Below are 17,485 nucleotides of genomic sequence, written 5' to 3' on the forward strand. Positions count from 1 at the left end.
CGCGGAGCCGCTGCCCAGTCCGTGGGGCTCGGCGGGGATGCAGGCTGCGCTGTGAACCCGGGCGCCAAGGCCATGTCCGGCTCTCGCTGCCGGACCCTGTACCCCTTCTCCGGGGAACGGCACGGCCAGGGGCTGCGCTTCGCCGCGGGCGAGCTGATCACGCTGCTGCAGGTCCCGGACGGCGGCTGGTGGGAAGGCGAGAAGGAGGACGGGCTCCGCGGCTGGTTCCCGGCGAGCTACGTGCAGTTGCTGGAGGTAAGGGGCGAGGGCCAGGGCGGGAGGAGCGGGCTGCGGTCCTCGGTGCGCTCGCGTACCTGTTGCCCGCTCCGGGGATGCCGCAGCGTCCAGCTCTGAGGGCCGCCCCGGGGGCAGACCTTGACGGTGCGACCTGTAGCTCCACGCTCTTGGGGGGCAGCGACAGCAGCGGGCGCCCCTCGGGGCGTGGGCAACACGGGCTCGCCGGGAGCTCCCCCCTTGCGCCGGGCCTCCAGAGCACATCGTGGCGGCCCTAAGGAAGCCAGAACTTGTTGCTTGTGTGAGTTCAGGAGCAGGCGGGCGCGTTCCTGGCAGTGGCAGGGGCCGATGAAGGGCTCTGGCGGTCTTGGGAAGATGCATGGAGGATCACGGGTCCGAGAAGTGGCACCTACTTGGTCCCGCAGCCCCGCGTCTCCACCGTGGAGCCTAGAGCCTGAAGACCCGTGGACGGTCGTGCTACCCCGGGTTAGGCTGCCTGGCCGCCTCGGGGCCACCCACCTTCTGGTCAGCAGAGCCTGCTGGCAACCAGTCAGAGCCCCCTCAGCAGGCTTGATCCCGGGGTGCCGTAGGCCCCCTCCCCTCCACCACTGCCCGCTTCCCTGGTCCAGCTCCCCCAGGCTAAAGCTCAGAACCTGAAAGTGACTTGTTCCTGGGGTTCTGGCCTGGCCCCAGGGTTACACAGGACCTGCTGAGCCAAGGCGGCTGGCTGTTTATTGTCTGTGTGACAGGCTGTCCGCTAATCACTGAGCTCACAGTCACAGCCTGAGTGAGACCCGAAGTTTCTAAAGTCTTTTGTGTGTTGGGGCCGGGGCGGGGGTGGAGGGGTGACGTTCCAGGACATCCCTTTTACTAGAAGTCCGTCTGCCCCCAGGATTCTTGTAAAGACTAAATTAACAGTTACCCTCAATTGTGTCAGTATTCCCAAACATTCTAGTAAAACACTGCCGAAGAAATCATGAGGCTGAATTTATTTATAATTTAACTCTTGACCTACTTCACAGAGAACAAAGTAGCAAATTTTGACTGAAAATGCTCAGTGCAATTCATCAGGAGAAAAGGAAAGAAGGGAAATGGTTACAGGGCGAGTCAGCCGGAGGATGTATTATTCTGTGGCAACATTGTCAGCAATAGAGCCTGGCCTTACAAAAGTACATTAGGTTGCTTTCAGGTCCAGAGGAGAACAACACAATCTCTCCTGAAGGGATCAGTAGCATTTGAGCAAAAAAAAGTTTAGAGGCTGCTGGAATGAGATTTCATGGGCTATCAGCAGACTGTGTTCCAGGAACCTTCTTGGTTCTCTATGTGGAGAATCAGAAGATCCCCTGCTTGTAGGAGAGGCTCAGATGTGCCCTGCCCTTGCTTTACCAGTTTCTTTCCTGAGATTAGGATGTAGAAGAAAGCAAATGTGGGCTGGGTGCTGTGGCTCACGTCTGTAATCCCAGCATTTTGGGAGGCTGAGGCGGACGGGTCGCCTGAGGTGGACGGGTCGCCTGAGGTCAGGAGTTCCAGACCACCCTGAACAACATGGAAAAACCCCACCTCTACTAAAAATACAAAATCAGCCAGTTGCCTTGAGCCGAGATCGTACCATTGCACTCCAGCCTGGGCAACAAGAGTGAAACTCTATCTCAAGAAAAAACAAGCAGCCTCCTTGTTTCTAGCTTGAAAGCCCTGAGAGAGATATATATTTTGGGAATTCTTTGGGTGGCCACCCATTTCCAGGAAATCCTGATGTGGAAATTTGTCTGATGGTTGTCTGTCTGGTGAGGAGCATCCTGGGCTGGACTGAGCCAGCTGTGTTTTGTGTAGGGGTGAGGCTGGTGGGTAGGTGTTAGCACGAGTGGAGTACTGCTTATTCTTCCAGGAAAGGGATGGTGGACCAGGCCCAGGGGACAAGCAGAATTAACAACCGGGACATTCTTGGCTGTGTCTGTCCCATCCTCTGGTGTATATATATATAAAGGTAGGCGATCTCCCGTGTCTCAGGGCCTCTCAGACCATTCCTGACTAGTAACTTGTAACAAAAGCGTCCATCTGTGTGAGTAACACTGCTGAGTACCTGCTCGGCACGGTACCTGCACATTATCATCAGTTCCCCGACAGCTCTGTGAAGAGTGAGGCACTTCCCCCATTTTATAGACAAGCAAGCTGAACATGAGAGAGGTGAAGTCAGATCTTCAACAAGTAATACTCACATGTTTTGTTAGCAGCTCAGATGGCTGAATATCACCCCCTGTGCCTGTGCTGCTTTTAAACATGATAACCTGGGCTCAACCGTGCTAAACAGCAAGTGAGCAAAGGGTCTCGATCCATGGGGAGAAAGGGCAAGCGCAGCCCCTGAGGTCAGCATGTTGGTGACAGTGTCGCTGAGGGATGGCTAAACCTCTAGGGCTAAAATGAGGACAACTGCATCCACAAGCAACTTGGAGGACCTTCCCTGCAAACCCCAAAGTGTGACTTTACTCAGAGCCAGCTGGGGGGATTTCCCACAGTGGGCCTGAGTCCTGTGGCCTAAGTACTGGATGGGACTCTTCTCAGGGCCAAGGCAGATGCAGTTTCAACAGGGGGGATTGTGGGTCAGGTGCTTGGCATCTGGGAATGTCCTACATGAGCAAGTTGGACCTCAAGGCTGAGGGCTGGGTAGGGATAGAGGATAGGCAAGTAGAGTCCCTTGGGATGGGGTGAGTCCTCAAGGACAGATTCAGAGAATGCAGAGCTCCCCAGGCTGGTGGGTAGATTGGCTAGCATCTGGACTCGTGAGACTGGAGAGGGGGCCCATAGTTACTGGAGGTGGTAAACCTCAAGAGATGTCAGCCAGTGGCATCTGAGCTTGCAGAAAGCTGGCACTGAGCTTGCTTGGGGGCATGGAGTTCAGAAGGCCAGGGCAGCTGTTGGAGAAACAAGTACAGACAGATGGACTGTACTACCTTCCTGGATGAGGGATGGGATTGTGGGTACATGGCTGACCACGGTATCTCTAATGTGCTCCCTATTCCAGTGAAACTTTCACCCTAATGGAAAGAGTGATACCAGAAACCCCTATCTTGGTGGAGGGGAGTGAGGCACTGAAAACTGTGTGCACACTGGATGCTTCCCAAGGGGGGATCTTCCTTGTTCAGATGAAGCTAGGGGAACTGAGAGACCTAGCCTTTTCGGGGAGCCTACACTGGGGAAGGGAGTTGGGAGCTAACTCTAAGAGGGTCACCAGATCTGATGCTGTGGCCAGCCAGCCCTTAAGAGGAGGCCAGCTTGGAGGAGGTCTTGGTTTTTGGGGAAGTATCTTTGGTCAAGATTTCAAGAAATGATATAGCACATATCTGGCTTCCAGAGAGCAGCTTGCAAGAAAACCTCAGGACAGGCAGAGAAGTATAGAGGTCTCTGGTAGGCCCAAGGACTCTGGTCACAAGGATCCTTCCTACTCAGAGAGTGGTGCAGCTCTTCAAAGAATGCGCAGAGGGAAACATCATCTTCTAGCAAAGGAATGAGGCCTTACAGCCAAGGCCCACAGCTGCTTATTAGATAAAATCAATTAGAAAAATCTTTCCTGAGGGTTTCTTCTGCTATGACGAGGGAGAGGAATTGAGAAGTCTTTTAACATTATTTGAGAGATACGATACAGGAAGAGACCTGAGGCCAGAGATAGAGGATGTGGGAGCATTTCTGTCAGCTCCAAGCTAGGCCTGAGATTGCCTCCATAGTCCTGGGAACCCCACATGTGGGAAGATTTGCACCAGCTTTCTGGGGTACATCAAGGCTAAGAAACAGCTCTTGGGGAAGGTGGATAGAGAAGCCTAGATCTCCATCCTGGGGAAGATTTGGAGAGAGACATGGTACCAGGTCAAGCCCAGTGGCTGGACAAGTTGGAGTGTCTAACAGGGTCCAGGAATTCCTGTGACCTTGAATAGAGAGGAGAAATTAGGGACCTGGAGGATGCAATAAGGCATCTACAAAACCTCCCAGAGCTTTTGGATAATAATTCTGGGGGACAGTGCGATTGGAATGCAAACAAAATAGAGCTTTCCTTAAACTAGGTGATATTCTTAGAATCCAGGATCTGGCTGGCTGGTCTGGACCTCTGGGGTACTGACAGAATATGACACTGTTGGCTAGCAAAACTAGAATGGCTGCTGAGGGTCACCCTTAAACTTGATTTCCTTCACTCCACCCATTGTTCTCCCATTTTGGGTTCATGCAATTGTGCTGCAGGAGTTTATAAGGAGTGTCTGTGGGTGAGAGTGGGCTGTGATATGGATAATTAAGGAATGATGTTTTATCTATTGCCATGTAACAAGCTACTCCAAGACTTAGTGTTTCAAAACAACAATTTATTATTATCTGACATGATTTTGTGGATTGACGGGGTTCAGCTGGGTGGTTCTTCTGCTGGTCTGTCTTATCTGTCATGCAGTTGCAATCAGATGTTGGCTGGGGCAGAGTCCTGGAGGCTCAGCTAGCTGCAGCCTCCAAAATGTCATCTTCACTCTCCTGTCTGGTGCCTTGATATTATTCCATGTGGCCTCTCTATGTGGTGTCTTATCCTCCAGGGCCTTTCCACATGGCCTTTGTCTTCGGCAGTGTGGTTGGAGTTATGTGGTAGCCAGCTTCTAAGAATGCAAAGGCATAAATTGCTAGGTGCTCTTAAGGCTTAGGCCCAGTATTGGCATATCGTTTCTGCCACATTCTATTGGGAAAGTAGTCACAGGACCTGTCCAGAGTCAATTTGGAAGGGAGGTGGGTACAGGTGTGGTTATGACGGAGGCATGGTTCATCGAGAACCATATTGCAGACTAGCTCCTTCAGAAGGCTAGAGAGAACACAGATGATCCATTAGTGGGGAGGTAGTGCCAGGCCAGACTGATGAGAGAGAGAATGCCAAGAGGGAGGTAAAATGCAGAGACTTGGCAGTTCTACGTGAAGATTGTCTATTGCAATCCTTGGAGGGTTTTTTTTTTTTTTTTGTAAGACTCTAGAGGTTTCTTTTTAAAGGCCATATGATAAAATGATGCAGCTGGAATTTGAAATTAGATTTGCTTGGCTCTGGGCCTGTCCACTAAGCCACTGACAGACCAGTCCAGCTCTTTTTAGTCCAGGGCTGTTCAATGCTGGTGATTCGTAGACATAGTGGATCTGAGCTCCCTGACATCTAATAGATGTTTGCTATATTACACAAATTGATTTTAATACAGAGCCTTTCCCTTTCTTTCTGCAACATGAAAATCACCTAAAATTGGTGTGACCTTGTCCCTTGTGCTAGTATTTTTCAGTCATCAACTCTGTTCACAAAAGGTGTAATTATGGCTCGCAGCTTGGTGGCGGCTGGGTGGGGGGGAGGGCGGATAGGTAATTGTGACTGAAAAGACCAAGGTGTTTTCTGACATCTTCACTAAATCACCCTGCTCCTTGGTATGGGGGCTGTGGTCAGTATTTGTGGCCCCTGCTGTTAGACAAATTGACCTTTGGTCCACCACTCTGTTAGCCTCAGCTCAGAAGGAGCCACCCCCTTTGTCACACGTGTGTGCCAGTCTGGTCAGTGGCTACTCCACAGAACTTTAAAGCAATGGGCAAGCCTTGTGGATTCAGTGGATTCAGGGCATTTTCACAAAAGTTCCCTTAGCAACAAGTCGGCAGGAATCCCTGACATCTGTTCACCACTCTGTGAATCCCTGATGTCTATTACCACCTAGAAACATGAATGAGACGCTGACCTTCATGCACTCTCCTCAGCCTGCAAAAGCTCAGCTTTTATCTGACGGTGTGGTAGAACTTGTCTGTGAACACGGATACTGATCCCCACTCTACCAGTAAAAGAAAATGTTTTTGGTAAACCAGGAAGCCTTGTACATCTAAGGTATTTTGTCTATTTTTTTTTTTTTTTTTTTGAGGCGAAGTCTCTCTCTGTTGCCCAGGCTGTAGTGTAGTGGCGCGATCTTGGCTCATTGCAAACTCCCTCTTCTGGGTTCAAGTGATTCTCCTGCCTCAGCCTCCTGAGTAGCTGGGACTATAGGTGTGCACCAGCACACCTGGATAATTTTTTCTATTTTAGTAGAGATGGGTTTCACCATTTTGCCCAGGCTGGTCTTGAACTCCTAAGCTCCAGCAATCTGCCTGCCTCGGCTGCCCAAAGTTCTAGGATTATAGGCATGAGCTACTGCACCTGACTGGTATTTTGACTATTATCAGGCCAGCCCAGGGGACATTGTTCTTGCACTGTGCTGTCTTATTACTCACAGCAGCAAGGTGACACATGACAGGCTTTGTAACAGAATGTCAGGATGGATTCCTCTGTACTTAAATGCAAAATTAGTATATTTCTCCCTCTCCCTGCAATGTCGAGGCTTCTGGGGTGATGTTTATGCCTATGGTGAGAAGAAGAAGTGGTGGCTGGCAGATAGCTCTGGCTTTTCCTTGGCCAAGCACAATACAGTGTGACATTGTGAACGTTTCATTGCAGTAGGTATACGAACTGTGAGAAGTTTTTGAGGAGTCTTAAGTGGACCTATCCATCCCCTTTGTTCATATTTACTGTTTTTGCTACCATCTATAAGAATTGGTTTTTGTTTTTTGTTTTTTTTGTATTTTTAGTAGGTGGTGTTTCACCATGTTGGCCAGGCTGGTCTCGAACTCCTGACTTTAAATGATCCACCTGCCTTGGCCTCCTGAAGTGCTGGGATTACAGGCGTGAGCCCACTGTGCCTGGCCAAGAATTTGTTTTTAGTTTAACTTCTAGTTCTCTGCCTACCTCTCTTCTCGAGCTTGGAGCCAGTATGCATATTCAACCCCTAGGTACTCAGATTTCACATGTTAAAACTAAACTCATCATCTGTCTCCTATCTTTACTGCCTCCTCCTTCTTATTCTTTTTTTTTTTGGGGGGGGACAGGGTCTTGCTCTGTTGCCCAGGCTGGAATACAGTGGTGTGATCATGGCTCACCGCAGCCTTGACCTCCTGGGCTCAAACGATCCTCCAAGTAGCTGGGACTATAGGCACCTGCCACCACGCCTTGCTGACTTTTGTATTTTTAGTAGAGACAGGATTTCACTATGTTTCTCAGACTGGTCTCAAACTCCTGGGCTCAAGTGATCCTCTCACCTTGGCCTCCCAAAGTGTTGAAATAGCGTGAGCCACCGTGCCTGGCATCTTCACTGCCTTCTATTCCCAACCTCTAAACCAGGCTTGTGGAACCCATGGCCCACAGGCCACGTGTGGCCCAAGATGGCCTTTCAGTGAGGCCCAACACAAATTTGTAAACTTTCTTTTTTTTTTGAGATGGAGTTTTACTCTCATTGCCCAGGCTGGAATGCGATGGCGTGATCTTGGCTCTCTGCAACCTCCATCACCTGGGTTCAAGTGATTCTTCTGCCTCAGCCTCCTGAGTAGCTGGGACTACAGGCGCATGTCACCATGCCCGGCTAATTTTTTTTGTGTTTTTTGTATTTCACTGTGTTAGCCATGATGGTCTCGATCTCCTGACCTCATGATCCACCTGCTTCAGACTCCCAAAGTGTTGGGATTATAGGCATGAGCCACCATGCCCGGCCCATATACATGCATATATATATATGTTTTTTTTTTTCCACTCATCAGCTATAGTTAGTGTATTTTGTGTGAGGCCCAATACAACTTTTCTTCCAGTGTGGCCCAGGGAAGCCAAAAGATTGGACACCCCTCCCCTAAACTTTAGCAAATGTCACCACCATTTGTCCACCAAGTGCCCTGATACTCCTCCCTTACCTTTCCCCTCCTATTCAGTAGCTTAGCAAGCCTCATCCCTTCTCCCCTAGAAACATTTCTTAAAGCCTTCTCCTTCTTAACTTGCATTGGCAAATCTTTTCTGTAAAAGGCCGGGAAACATTTTAGGCTTTGTGCGCCATGAGGCAAAATTGAGTATGGCTGCCTCAGTGTCATCTGTAGTACGCCAGAGGCAGTGAGAAGCAGTGAGAGCACCCCATATGGTCTCTGTCACAACGAATCCACTCTGCTGCTGTATAGCAAAAGCAGCCAGAGATAATCTGAAAGCCAATGGGCGTGCCTGTGTTCCAATAAAACTTTATTTATGGACTGAAATTTGAATTTGTTATGATTTTCATGGGCCATGAAGTATTATTCTTCTTTTGATTAGTTTTTATCATTTTTTTCTTTTTTCTTTTTTTGGAGACGGGATCTTACTCTGATGCCCAGGCTGGAGTGCAGTGGCATGATCTCGGCTCACTGTAGCCTTCACTTCCTGGGTTCAAGTGATTCTCATGCCTCAGCCTCCTGAGTAATTGGTACTATAGGTACCCGCCATCATGCCCAGTGAATTTTTTATTTTTAGTAGAGACAGGGTTTTGCCATGTTGGCCAGACTAGTCTCAAACTCCTGAGCTCAAGTGATCCAACCGCCTTGACCTCCCAAAGTGCTGAGATTACAGGCATGAGCCACTGCGCCCAGCCAGCCATGTGAATATTTGGGGGAAAATAATTTGAAGCTGAAGGTGACTGCAGGTGTAGGTAACCCTGAGTAGAGGAGTGTGTTTGATACACCTGGGAGAGCCAGACTATTCCAGAATGGTTAGAGAGTGGCAAGCAGCGGAAGAGAGATTGGGGATGTGCTGGGGAAGGAGATAGAACCTGGAGAGCTGGGTCATTTTCTAAATGCAGTGGAAAGGCCTTTGGTTTGGTTGAAGCGGGTGGCATGTCCGGGTGTGTTGTGGAAAGCTCGTCTAGACTGTAGGGTGGAGAATGGATTTGAAGAGAACAGGGAAGGGAAGCGAGGAGATCAGTTGGGAAGCTCAGAGCAGGGTGGTGGACATGGAGATGGTGAGAGGTGGGTGGATTTGAAATGTGCTTTGCAGGTAGAGTCCACAGGCCTTGCTGGTGAGTTGATGGGAGGGAGTGACGGAGCCTCAGGGGGTCTCCCTTCTTGCAGGTCAGTTGTAATGCACTTTATTCCCCTTTGTGTTTTCCCCATCTATCCATCCTTTATTCTGCCACTAGAGATCTCTTCCTGAAAAAAAAAAAAAAAAAAGTGAGGTAAAAGGGAAATACAAGTTTGGAAAAAGTTTCTTAATGCAGAAAGGGCTTTTATAAATTAAAAAAAAAAAATCCCAAAACAAAGAGAAAGAGAAGCATATCAGTATAAGAATGGGCAAAGAACTTGGAGAGACACTTCATAATAAAACGTACAGGCTGGGCATGGTGACTCATGCCTCTAATCCCAGCACTTTGGGAGGTTAAGGTGGGCAGATTGCTTGAGCCCTGGGCAACATGGAGAAACCCAAATTTTATCTCTACAAATACAAAAAATTAGCTGGATGTGGTGGTGTGTGCCTAGAGTCCCAGCTACTCAGAAGCTGAGGTGGGAGGATCGCTTGAGCCCAGGAGGTCAAAGCTGCAATGAGCCGAGATTGCACCATGGCGCCCTACCCTGAGTAAAAGAGCGAGACCCTGTCTCTTCCAACAGATGAACCAAAAAAAAAAAAAACCCATGTAAAAAGACCTCAATTATTTAGTCTTGCAGTGATCAAATATTTGCAAATTTAATTTAAAAATAGCTTGAAGAAAGAAAAATGTCAGAAAAAAAAAAAAAGAAAAGAGAAAGGAATGGTATTGGCAGGGTGTAGGGAAATGGTCCAATGCTTCCTGAAGGGCCATTTGGCACTATACCTTCAAAATGTTAACAAGTACATGTTCTCTGCCTCAGCAATTCTACTTCTAGAAATTTCAACTCAGGAAGCGTCTGATATATCAGACAAACTGTAAAGATCAGCGTGTATTATGTCACAGCCTCTGATAGCACTAGATGAGCCACAACCTGAATGTACACTAGTTAAAATCAGGTTTACCTGTGCTTAGCACAAGGTTAGAACATGCAGAAGGGGTTCAATAACTATATCAAAATGGATTTTTTTTTTTTTTTTGAGGTGGACTCTTGCTCTGTTGCCCAGGCTGGAGTGCAGTGGTGCGATCTTGGCTCACTGCAGCCTCCGCCTCTTGGGTTAAAGTGATTCTCCTGCCTCAGCCTCCTGCATAGCTGGGATTTTAGGTGCCTGTCACTGTGCCTGGCTAATTTTTGTATTTTTAGTGGAGATGGGGTTTCACCATGTTGGCCGGGCTGGTCTTGAGCTCCTGACCTTAAGTGATCCACCGGTGTCAGCTTCCCAGAGTGTTGGGATGAAACTGAATTTGAAAAATAAAAATGTTGGTTAATGATGCTAAATGTTTTTGTGGAGCTAGCATAGTTCATATTTCTCCTCACAGTGAGGCCAAAAGAGATGACGTGTCCAGAAATAAATTGCTTTTCAAAAGTAGGAACTGTGTGTACCAAACATTCTGTAAGTATCCTTTTGTGGAAAGAATAGGTAGAAGGCATACAAGCTGGTCCAGGGCCACTCCTCAGTAACAGCAAATCTTTGTCTTTTGAGGGGTGGATTTGATGTTTTTTGGAAACAGCCAAAATTCATTCAAAGCCAAGTCTGGTGTGTCTATTGATGTGACTGTCTGTCTGTCACCTTGTGGCAAATAGGATTTAAGGCAGCTTACCAAAGAGCATACGGTACAAAAAGATAAAAGCATAAACACATGAGGAAATCTGTGCAAAGGAGGAAATAAGGGAGAGGGAAGAGTCAGATGACTGTCGGAGTGAAGTTTGGTGAGCAAAGAGAGTAACTGAGTTAGTAATGCTATTCAGGGCTAAACAGGAGGTCCTACCTTAAAGTCTTGGTGAATTTAAGCAGTTAATGAGGAGTAACAGAAGTATTCTGAAAAAGGTGGCATGTGGGCCTGTGTGCTGTATGGGTCAGGATGGGTTACGATATGCGACCGTAACAATCTCAGTGGTAAAGCAACACAGGTTTGCTTTTTGCTCATGTTGAAAGTCTATTTCAACAGTTGGTTTGAAAAAGACTTCGTTGAGTTGAGTTGGTTTGAAGCTGCAAGACCTCCAGGATGCAGGATGATGGAGCAACCAGTGTCTGGAATCTTTAGGGACTGTGTTAAACAGCACATGGTTCTTAAAGCTTTTGCTCAGGAATGACACAGGACATGTGTACTCGTATTTTATTGTCTAAAGCCCAGCCACACCTAACTTCAAGACAGTGAGAAAATACAGTCCTGTCATGTGCTTGGAAGGTGAAAAGGAGCAAGCTTAATCTATGTGGATGGCCCTTTTGACCACTGATGGGTACCCACTCATGGGGACACCCCAATTCCGGCTGTTGCAGTTTTAGTATTTTATCATCACACCTACAGCAGTGCTTCTCAAACTGAATTCAGTGCTGCTAGAGCAAAGTGGTTTCTTTTTGGAGAGCGAGTCTTGCTCTGCTGCTCGGGCTGGAGTGCAGTGGTGCAATCCCGGCTCACTGCAACCTCTGCCTCCTGGTTCAAGCGACTCTCCTGCCTCAGCCTCTGGAGTAGCTGGGATTACAGGTGCCCACCACCATACCCAGTTAATTTTGTATTTTTAGTAGACAGGGGTTTCACCATTTTAGCCAGGCTGGTCTTGAACCCCTGACCTCAGGTGATCTGACCGCCTCGGCCTCCCCAAAGTGCTGGGATTACAGGCGTGAGCCACCACGTCTGGCCTAAATTTTTTTCTTAAAATGAATTCCCTGGGTCTTGTTGGATACAAATTCTGACTCAGGAGGACTGGGATGGGGCCTGTGGTTCTGCATGTCTGATAAGCTTGTAAGAGATTCTGCAAAGAGTCTGCAGTGTGCATTTCAGCAGGTGCCCTTAGCTCCTAAGAGCCACGGACGTTCTTTCAAATTGGCGCCCTCCCTTCCAAAAGCAGTTCTAGCATCTTGTGCGCTGCTGGGCACACTAGTAGATACTTGGTCTGTACTTTTTGAACAAATGTGGTCATTTTCTAATCCTAGACTTCCTGTGTTGTATGTGTGTGTGGTTAGATTATCTGTCACAACCTTGGGTTCAACAAAAATACGTTTTTATATTTGAGCACTTACTATAAGCCATGCTTTCTTCAAGACTCAGCAGATACAGTCAAAGGCTGGAGCTGAGGTTGGTGGCTCTTCAGCACGGAGCCCTTGGGGATGTGCTCTGCCCCCCAGGGTGACTTGGGCAGGTGACCTCTTTCAGGAGACTTCAGGTTCACACTTAAGGTTTTCTGTTGAAACCATCCGGATGTTTACCATCCTTCACTTTCTCTCAGATGCCTGAATCCCTCCTCCCTTCTCATTTGCTTGTCAAATGCACGGAGAACTCTAGGGTTAGTCAACAGAAAACTAATTAAGTTGTAAAAATTCTTTAGAGATGCTATTTAAAAAATTCCACAGAAATGAGTCCTTGTCCTAATTCAATCATGAGAGAAGATCCTTATTTTAGCGGTGGCTCTTGGAAGAGTGTCATTGAGCCATTTGTCTTTTATTTTTCATATAATTAGGAAAAAAACTAACAAAACTTAACTTTGAATTATTTAAGTCTGGTGCTCTCATTTAGCAAGTGTTTTATTGATAAAGCTGCAAACATTTGTTGTGCTTGAAGTGAAAATCCAACCTTGTTGAGTGGTCATTGGTAATCAAGGAGGTGCACAAAACAAAGCCTTCTCTGGAGTTCAGTCTAATATATTCTTTGCATTGTTTGAGACAGTGTCTGTCTCTGTCCCCCAGGCTGGAGTGCAGTGGAGTAATCTCTACCTCCCGGACTCAAGCCATCCTTCTACCTCAGCCTTCTGAGTAGCTGGGACCACAGGGCCATGCCACCATGCCTAGCTAATTTATTTTTTTTGGAGAGACAGAGGCTTGCTGTATTGCCCAGGCCTGCCTCACACTCCTGGGCTCAAGCTATCCTTTTACCTCTTCCTCCCAAAGAGTTGGGATTATAGGCATGAGCCAGTGTGCCCAGCCCAGTCTCATATTTTCATATTATAAAGAAGGCTTCCGGCTGAGCACAGTGGCTCATGCCTGTAATCCCAGCACTTTGGGAGGCTGAGGCCAGCGGATCACCTGAGGTCAGGAGTTCCAGACCAGCCTGGCCAGTGTAGTGAAACCCCATCTCTACTATAAATAAAAACAAAAATTAGCCTAACATGGTGGCATGTGCCTGTAATCCCAGCTACTCAGGAGACTGAGGCAGGAGAATTACTTGAACCCAGGAGATGGAGGTTGCAGTGGGCTGAAATCGCACCACTGCACTCCAGCCTGGGTGACAGAGTGAGACTTGGTCTCAAAAAAAAAAAAAGAGGGCTTCAAATATGTGGGGGCCTGGCTTCTGATGTAGGGACATCAGAGTCTAGCTGTATAGTATATATCACTGTGCACGGTGTGAGATCTGTGCTTCTCCAACATGGATGGGTGTGCACATCACTTCAGGCTCTTGTTAAAATATAGACTCTGATTTAGTAGCTCCGGGGTGGAAAAGTGAACCTATAAGAAAAAAACAGATTCTCTGCTTGCACTCAACACTGTTTCTCCACACGCACACAGCACCAGATACTTCTGTGACTAGATTGGGGTGGTGAGTGTTTTCCCACACACCAGGCGGCTCTTCAGTGCACACCAGCTGGGCCTCTTATGTTTCTATTTGGTTGTGACATTGTCTACCTGGCGTTGGAGTCTCAGATCCTACAGGTTAAGAGCCCAGTCCCACAAGACTGCCCCCACTTCGTATATCAAGTAGTGCCACTTATATTTCTGATTGACCAGCTATACATTGGGGTTCCCATTGCCCCCTGCTTGGGTTTGATTAATTTACTAGGATGGCTCACAGAACTTGGGGAAAGATGTTTACTGATTTATTGTAAAGGATACAGATGAACAGCCAGATGTAGAATTTTTCTAAGTTCCCTAGGACTGCTCTGAGGGCCAGGAGAACCTGGGGGAAGAGCTTGGCACCTTGTACACACTCCGTGAGTGGAGTTTATATTCCTGCATGCTCTGGTGATCACAGTTGAAAGCTGGGGGCTGCCTGTTGAATGCCAGCATATAGGGGTAGAGCTGGGCAGCTTCCATGCCCTCTCTGGACTCTCCCAGCACCTCCTTGTTTTCAGCAACCCAGAAGCTCATCAAATCTTGTTCAAGAGTTTTTATAGGCTGGGCAGGGTGGCTCATGCCTGTAATCCCAGCACTTTGGGAGGCTGAGGCAGGTGGATCACCTGAGGTCAGGAGTTTGAGACCAGCCTAGCCAACATGGTGAAACCCCATCTTTACTAAAAATATAGCAAGGTGTGGTAGGCATGCCTGTAGTCCCAGCTACTCGGGAGGCTGAGACCAGAGAATCACTTGAACCCGGGAAGTGGAGGTTGCAGTGAGCCCAGATCACACCACTGCACTCCAGCCTGGGTGAGACAGAGCGAGATTCGTCTCAAAAAAAAAAATAAATAAATAATAAAAAATAAAAAATTTATAGAGCTTGGTCTCCAGCCTCCCAGGGCCCCCTTTTCCTGGAGGACAGCAGGTGGGGCTCAAAAATCCCAACCCTCTAATCCTCTAATAACTGTGATTCCTGGTGACCAGCCCTAAGCTGGGCTATCTGAGGGCCCCCACCCTCAGTTACCTTATTAGCGGCAACTGAAGTGTGATCAGATGGGCTCATTACGAATAACAAAAGACATTCCTATCGCTCAGGAAATTCCAAGGGTTTGGGCAGCAATGTGCCAGGACCTGGGGACAAGGGCCAAATATATTTCCTGTGACAGCACACCACGATTCTGCATTTCCAGCCAGCTCCCAAGGGATGCCACTGCTTCCAGTCTTCGGGTCACGGTTTGAGTAGCATGGCATTTGAATACCCTTAGGGGTTTTTAAGTTTGTCTGCAAGACATGTTAAATCCTGGCATTAGATTGGATTTAGTTTACTTTCTTTCATTCTTTCTTTTTTAAAGTGGATTATATGAGGCCACGCAGGATCATGGAAAGTACACAGGTTTTGGAATTAGACCTCTCTGAGTATATTTAATACGGGGACAGAGATATGGTGGCTGGTGTCCCTGTTTGACCAGAGGGGTTCCCTGGATCCGGAGGTGTAGGTGGGCTTCAGGGAGGCTTTCCTGGGGCCAGTCCTAGGGGCCTGGCTATGGAAGGAAGTGAAGGATTCAGCCGGTGGAAGGGCTGGGGGGCAGGGTCTGGACTGCAGTATGAACCAGGGCAGTGGAGAGGCAGCCTGGAATAGTCTTGCCAGATGCCAACAGTGTAGGAGAAGCAGATGCAGGGGATATGGTCTCCACATCTTGAGATAGTTTATCAGTTCCAAGGGGATGATAACTGGTTGTTTTGTGTGGTTTGGTTTGTGAACTGGAATGTGAACCCTGCTGCTACTCCCCGTGTGGACAGCTTAGACCACATTCAAGGGTGGGGCAGAACCCCCTGGGAGGTGGGGGCAGCAGAGTGCTTGGCAAGAGGCTGGCAGGTCTGGGTGCAAATCCCAGCTCAGCCCCTGCTACTTGTGTGAGCCCAGGCAGGCTTCAGAATCTTCTGAATTCTCCCAAGTCTCCTCCAAGGGTCAGGAGAACCTGGTAGAAGAGCTTTGGCACCTTGTACACACTCCGTAAGTGGAGTTTACATCCCTGAATGCTCTGGTGATCATAGCTGAATGCTGACAGCTGCCTGTTAGCTGGAGTTTCCATGGAGCAGAGGGTGGATGGTGTTGGGGAAGTAGGGCGACCCTTTTCCACGGGCCCTTCTGAGGCCATATTGCAAGACTGTCTGGTTACAGCATTGTGGTTGTGGCACACATCACCTGTGAGTCTTACTAAATCCGGATTTGGATTCAGGAGGTCTGGAGTGGGGCCTGAGATTCTGCATCTCCAGCAAGTTCTCATGGGATGCTGCTGGTATTGGGGTAACATTTGGGGAGTTGCATACAAGATGGAATAAGATTTTCCTGGGAGTTTTCAGGGCATAGGTCCTACAAGTTGAAGCAAGAGAAGCTGCAGGATCTGGCCATTGCTAGTTTATTTGAACTGCTACATAATGGTTGCTGCTGCTCAGGCAGGGTTAATTAGTCTTAATTGCGTCTTACCTGGGTTTGATGGGCCTCTGGCTGCCTGGGCACTCCCAGAAGAGACTCTTTTTGTAATGAGGAAAAGGTTCTTTACTGGGAGAGGTGAAACTCAAGAGGCTGCTGAAGGACTCAAGCATTCGTTTTCATCTTTTTACCTGTTCCTGGGGCAAGGGAAAGGTTTGTTTCAAGGGGCTGGATGGAAAATCCCTTTTTAAAGCGTTGCTGTGGAGCTCAGAATCTAATCCTGGGCCCGTGTTGTAGGACTCTACACTGCGGGTGGTGATGGTGCCACCAAGCTGGTGTCTCCTGCAGCCCGTAGATGGAACGCTCAGGTTTTTTCTGTCGGAGACTTAGTCTGGATTTCTGCTGTGCGCCCTAACAGGAGTGGCTGTCCATTTTATCCCCTAGTGATGTCCATCTGTCACAGAAGGAACCCCAAAACTGGGACTCAGCCTGGGAGGTCACAGGTTCTTGGCTTCACGTGGGAAATAATTCAAGAGCTAGCCAACAGAGTAAAGTAAAATCAAGTTTATTAAAAAGTAAGGGGCTGGGCACGGTGGCTCACACCTGTAATCCCAGCACTTTGGGAGGCTGAGGTGGGCGGATCATGAGGTCAAGAGATCGAGACCATCCTGGCCAACATAGTGAAACCCTGTCTCTACTAAAATATAAAACTTGGCTGGGCATGGTGACGAGCATCTGTAGTCCCAGCTACTCTGGAGGCTGAGGCAGGAGAATTGCTTGAACCCAGGAGGTGGAGGTTGTAGTAAGCCGAGATCCTGCCACTGTACTCCAGCCTGGTGCCTGGCGACAGAGTAAGACTCTGTCCCAAAAAAAAAAAAAAAAAAAAAAAAAAAAAAAAACAACAAAAACAAAACAAAAAAAAACGTAAGGGAATAAGGCTGAGCCCAGTGGCTTATGCCTGTACTCCCAACACTTTGGGAGGCCGAGGTGGGTGGATCACCTGAGGTCAGTAGTTCAAGATCAGCCTGCCCAACTTGATGAAACCCTGTCTCTACTAAAAATAAAAAATTAGGCCGGGCGCGGTGGCTCACGCCTATAATCCCAGCACTTTGGGAGGCCGAGGCGGGTGGATCACGAGGTCAAGAGATCGAGACCATCCTGGTCAACATGGTGAAACCCTGTCTCTACTAAAAATACAAAACATTAGCTGGGCATGGTGGCACGTGCCTGTAATCCCAGCTACTCAGGAGGCTGAGGCAGGAGAATTGCCTGAACCCAGGAGGTGGAGGTTGCGGTGAGCCGAGATCGCGCCATTGCACTCCAGCCTGGGT

At 48.3% G+C, this 17,485-nt stretch overlaps 1 protein-coding gene across 1 annotated transcript in view; it reads left to right on the forward strand.

Moving 5' to 3' along the window:
* Window positions 1–26: 26 nt before the first annotated feature.
* The window catches only part of GAS7 (growth arrest specific 7), a 277,284-nt gene continuing 259,825 nt past the window's right edge, over window positions 27–17,485 (forward strand). Inside the window, exon 1 of the mRNA XM_032280280.1 lies at window positions 27–255. Within this exon, the coding sequence (XP_032136171.1) occupies window positions 73–255 (183 nt within the window). The 5' untranslated portion in view covers window positions 27–72. The remainder of the gene's footprint in view (window positions 256–17,485) is intronic.

The sequence above is a fragment of the Sapajus apella genome, unplaced genomic scaffold, assembly GCF_009761245.1.
Source record: "Sapajus apella isolate SASKATOON/1434 unplaced genomic scaffold, GSC_monkey_1.0 scaffold12, whole genome shotgun sequence".
Classification (NCBI taxonomy): Eukaryota; Metazoa; Chordata; class Mammalia; order Primates; family Cebidae; genus Sapajus; species Sapajus apella.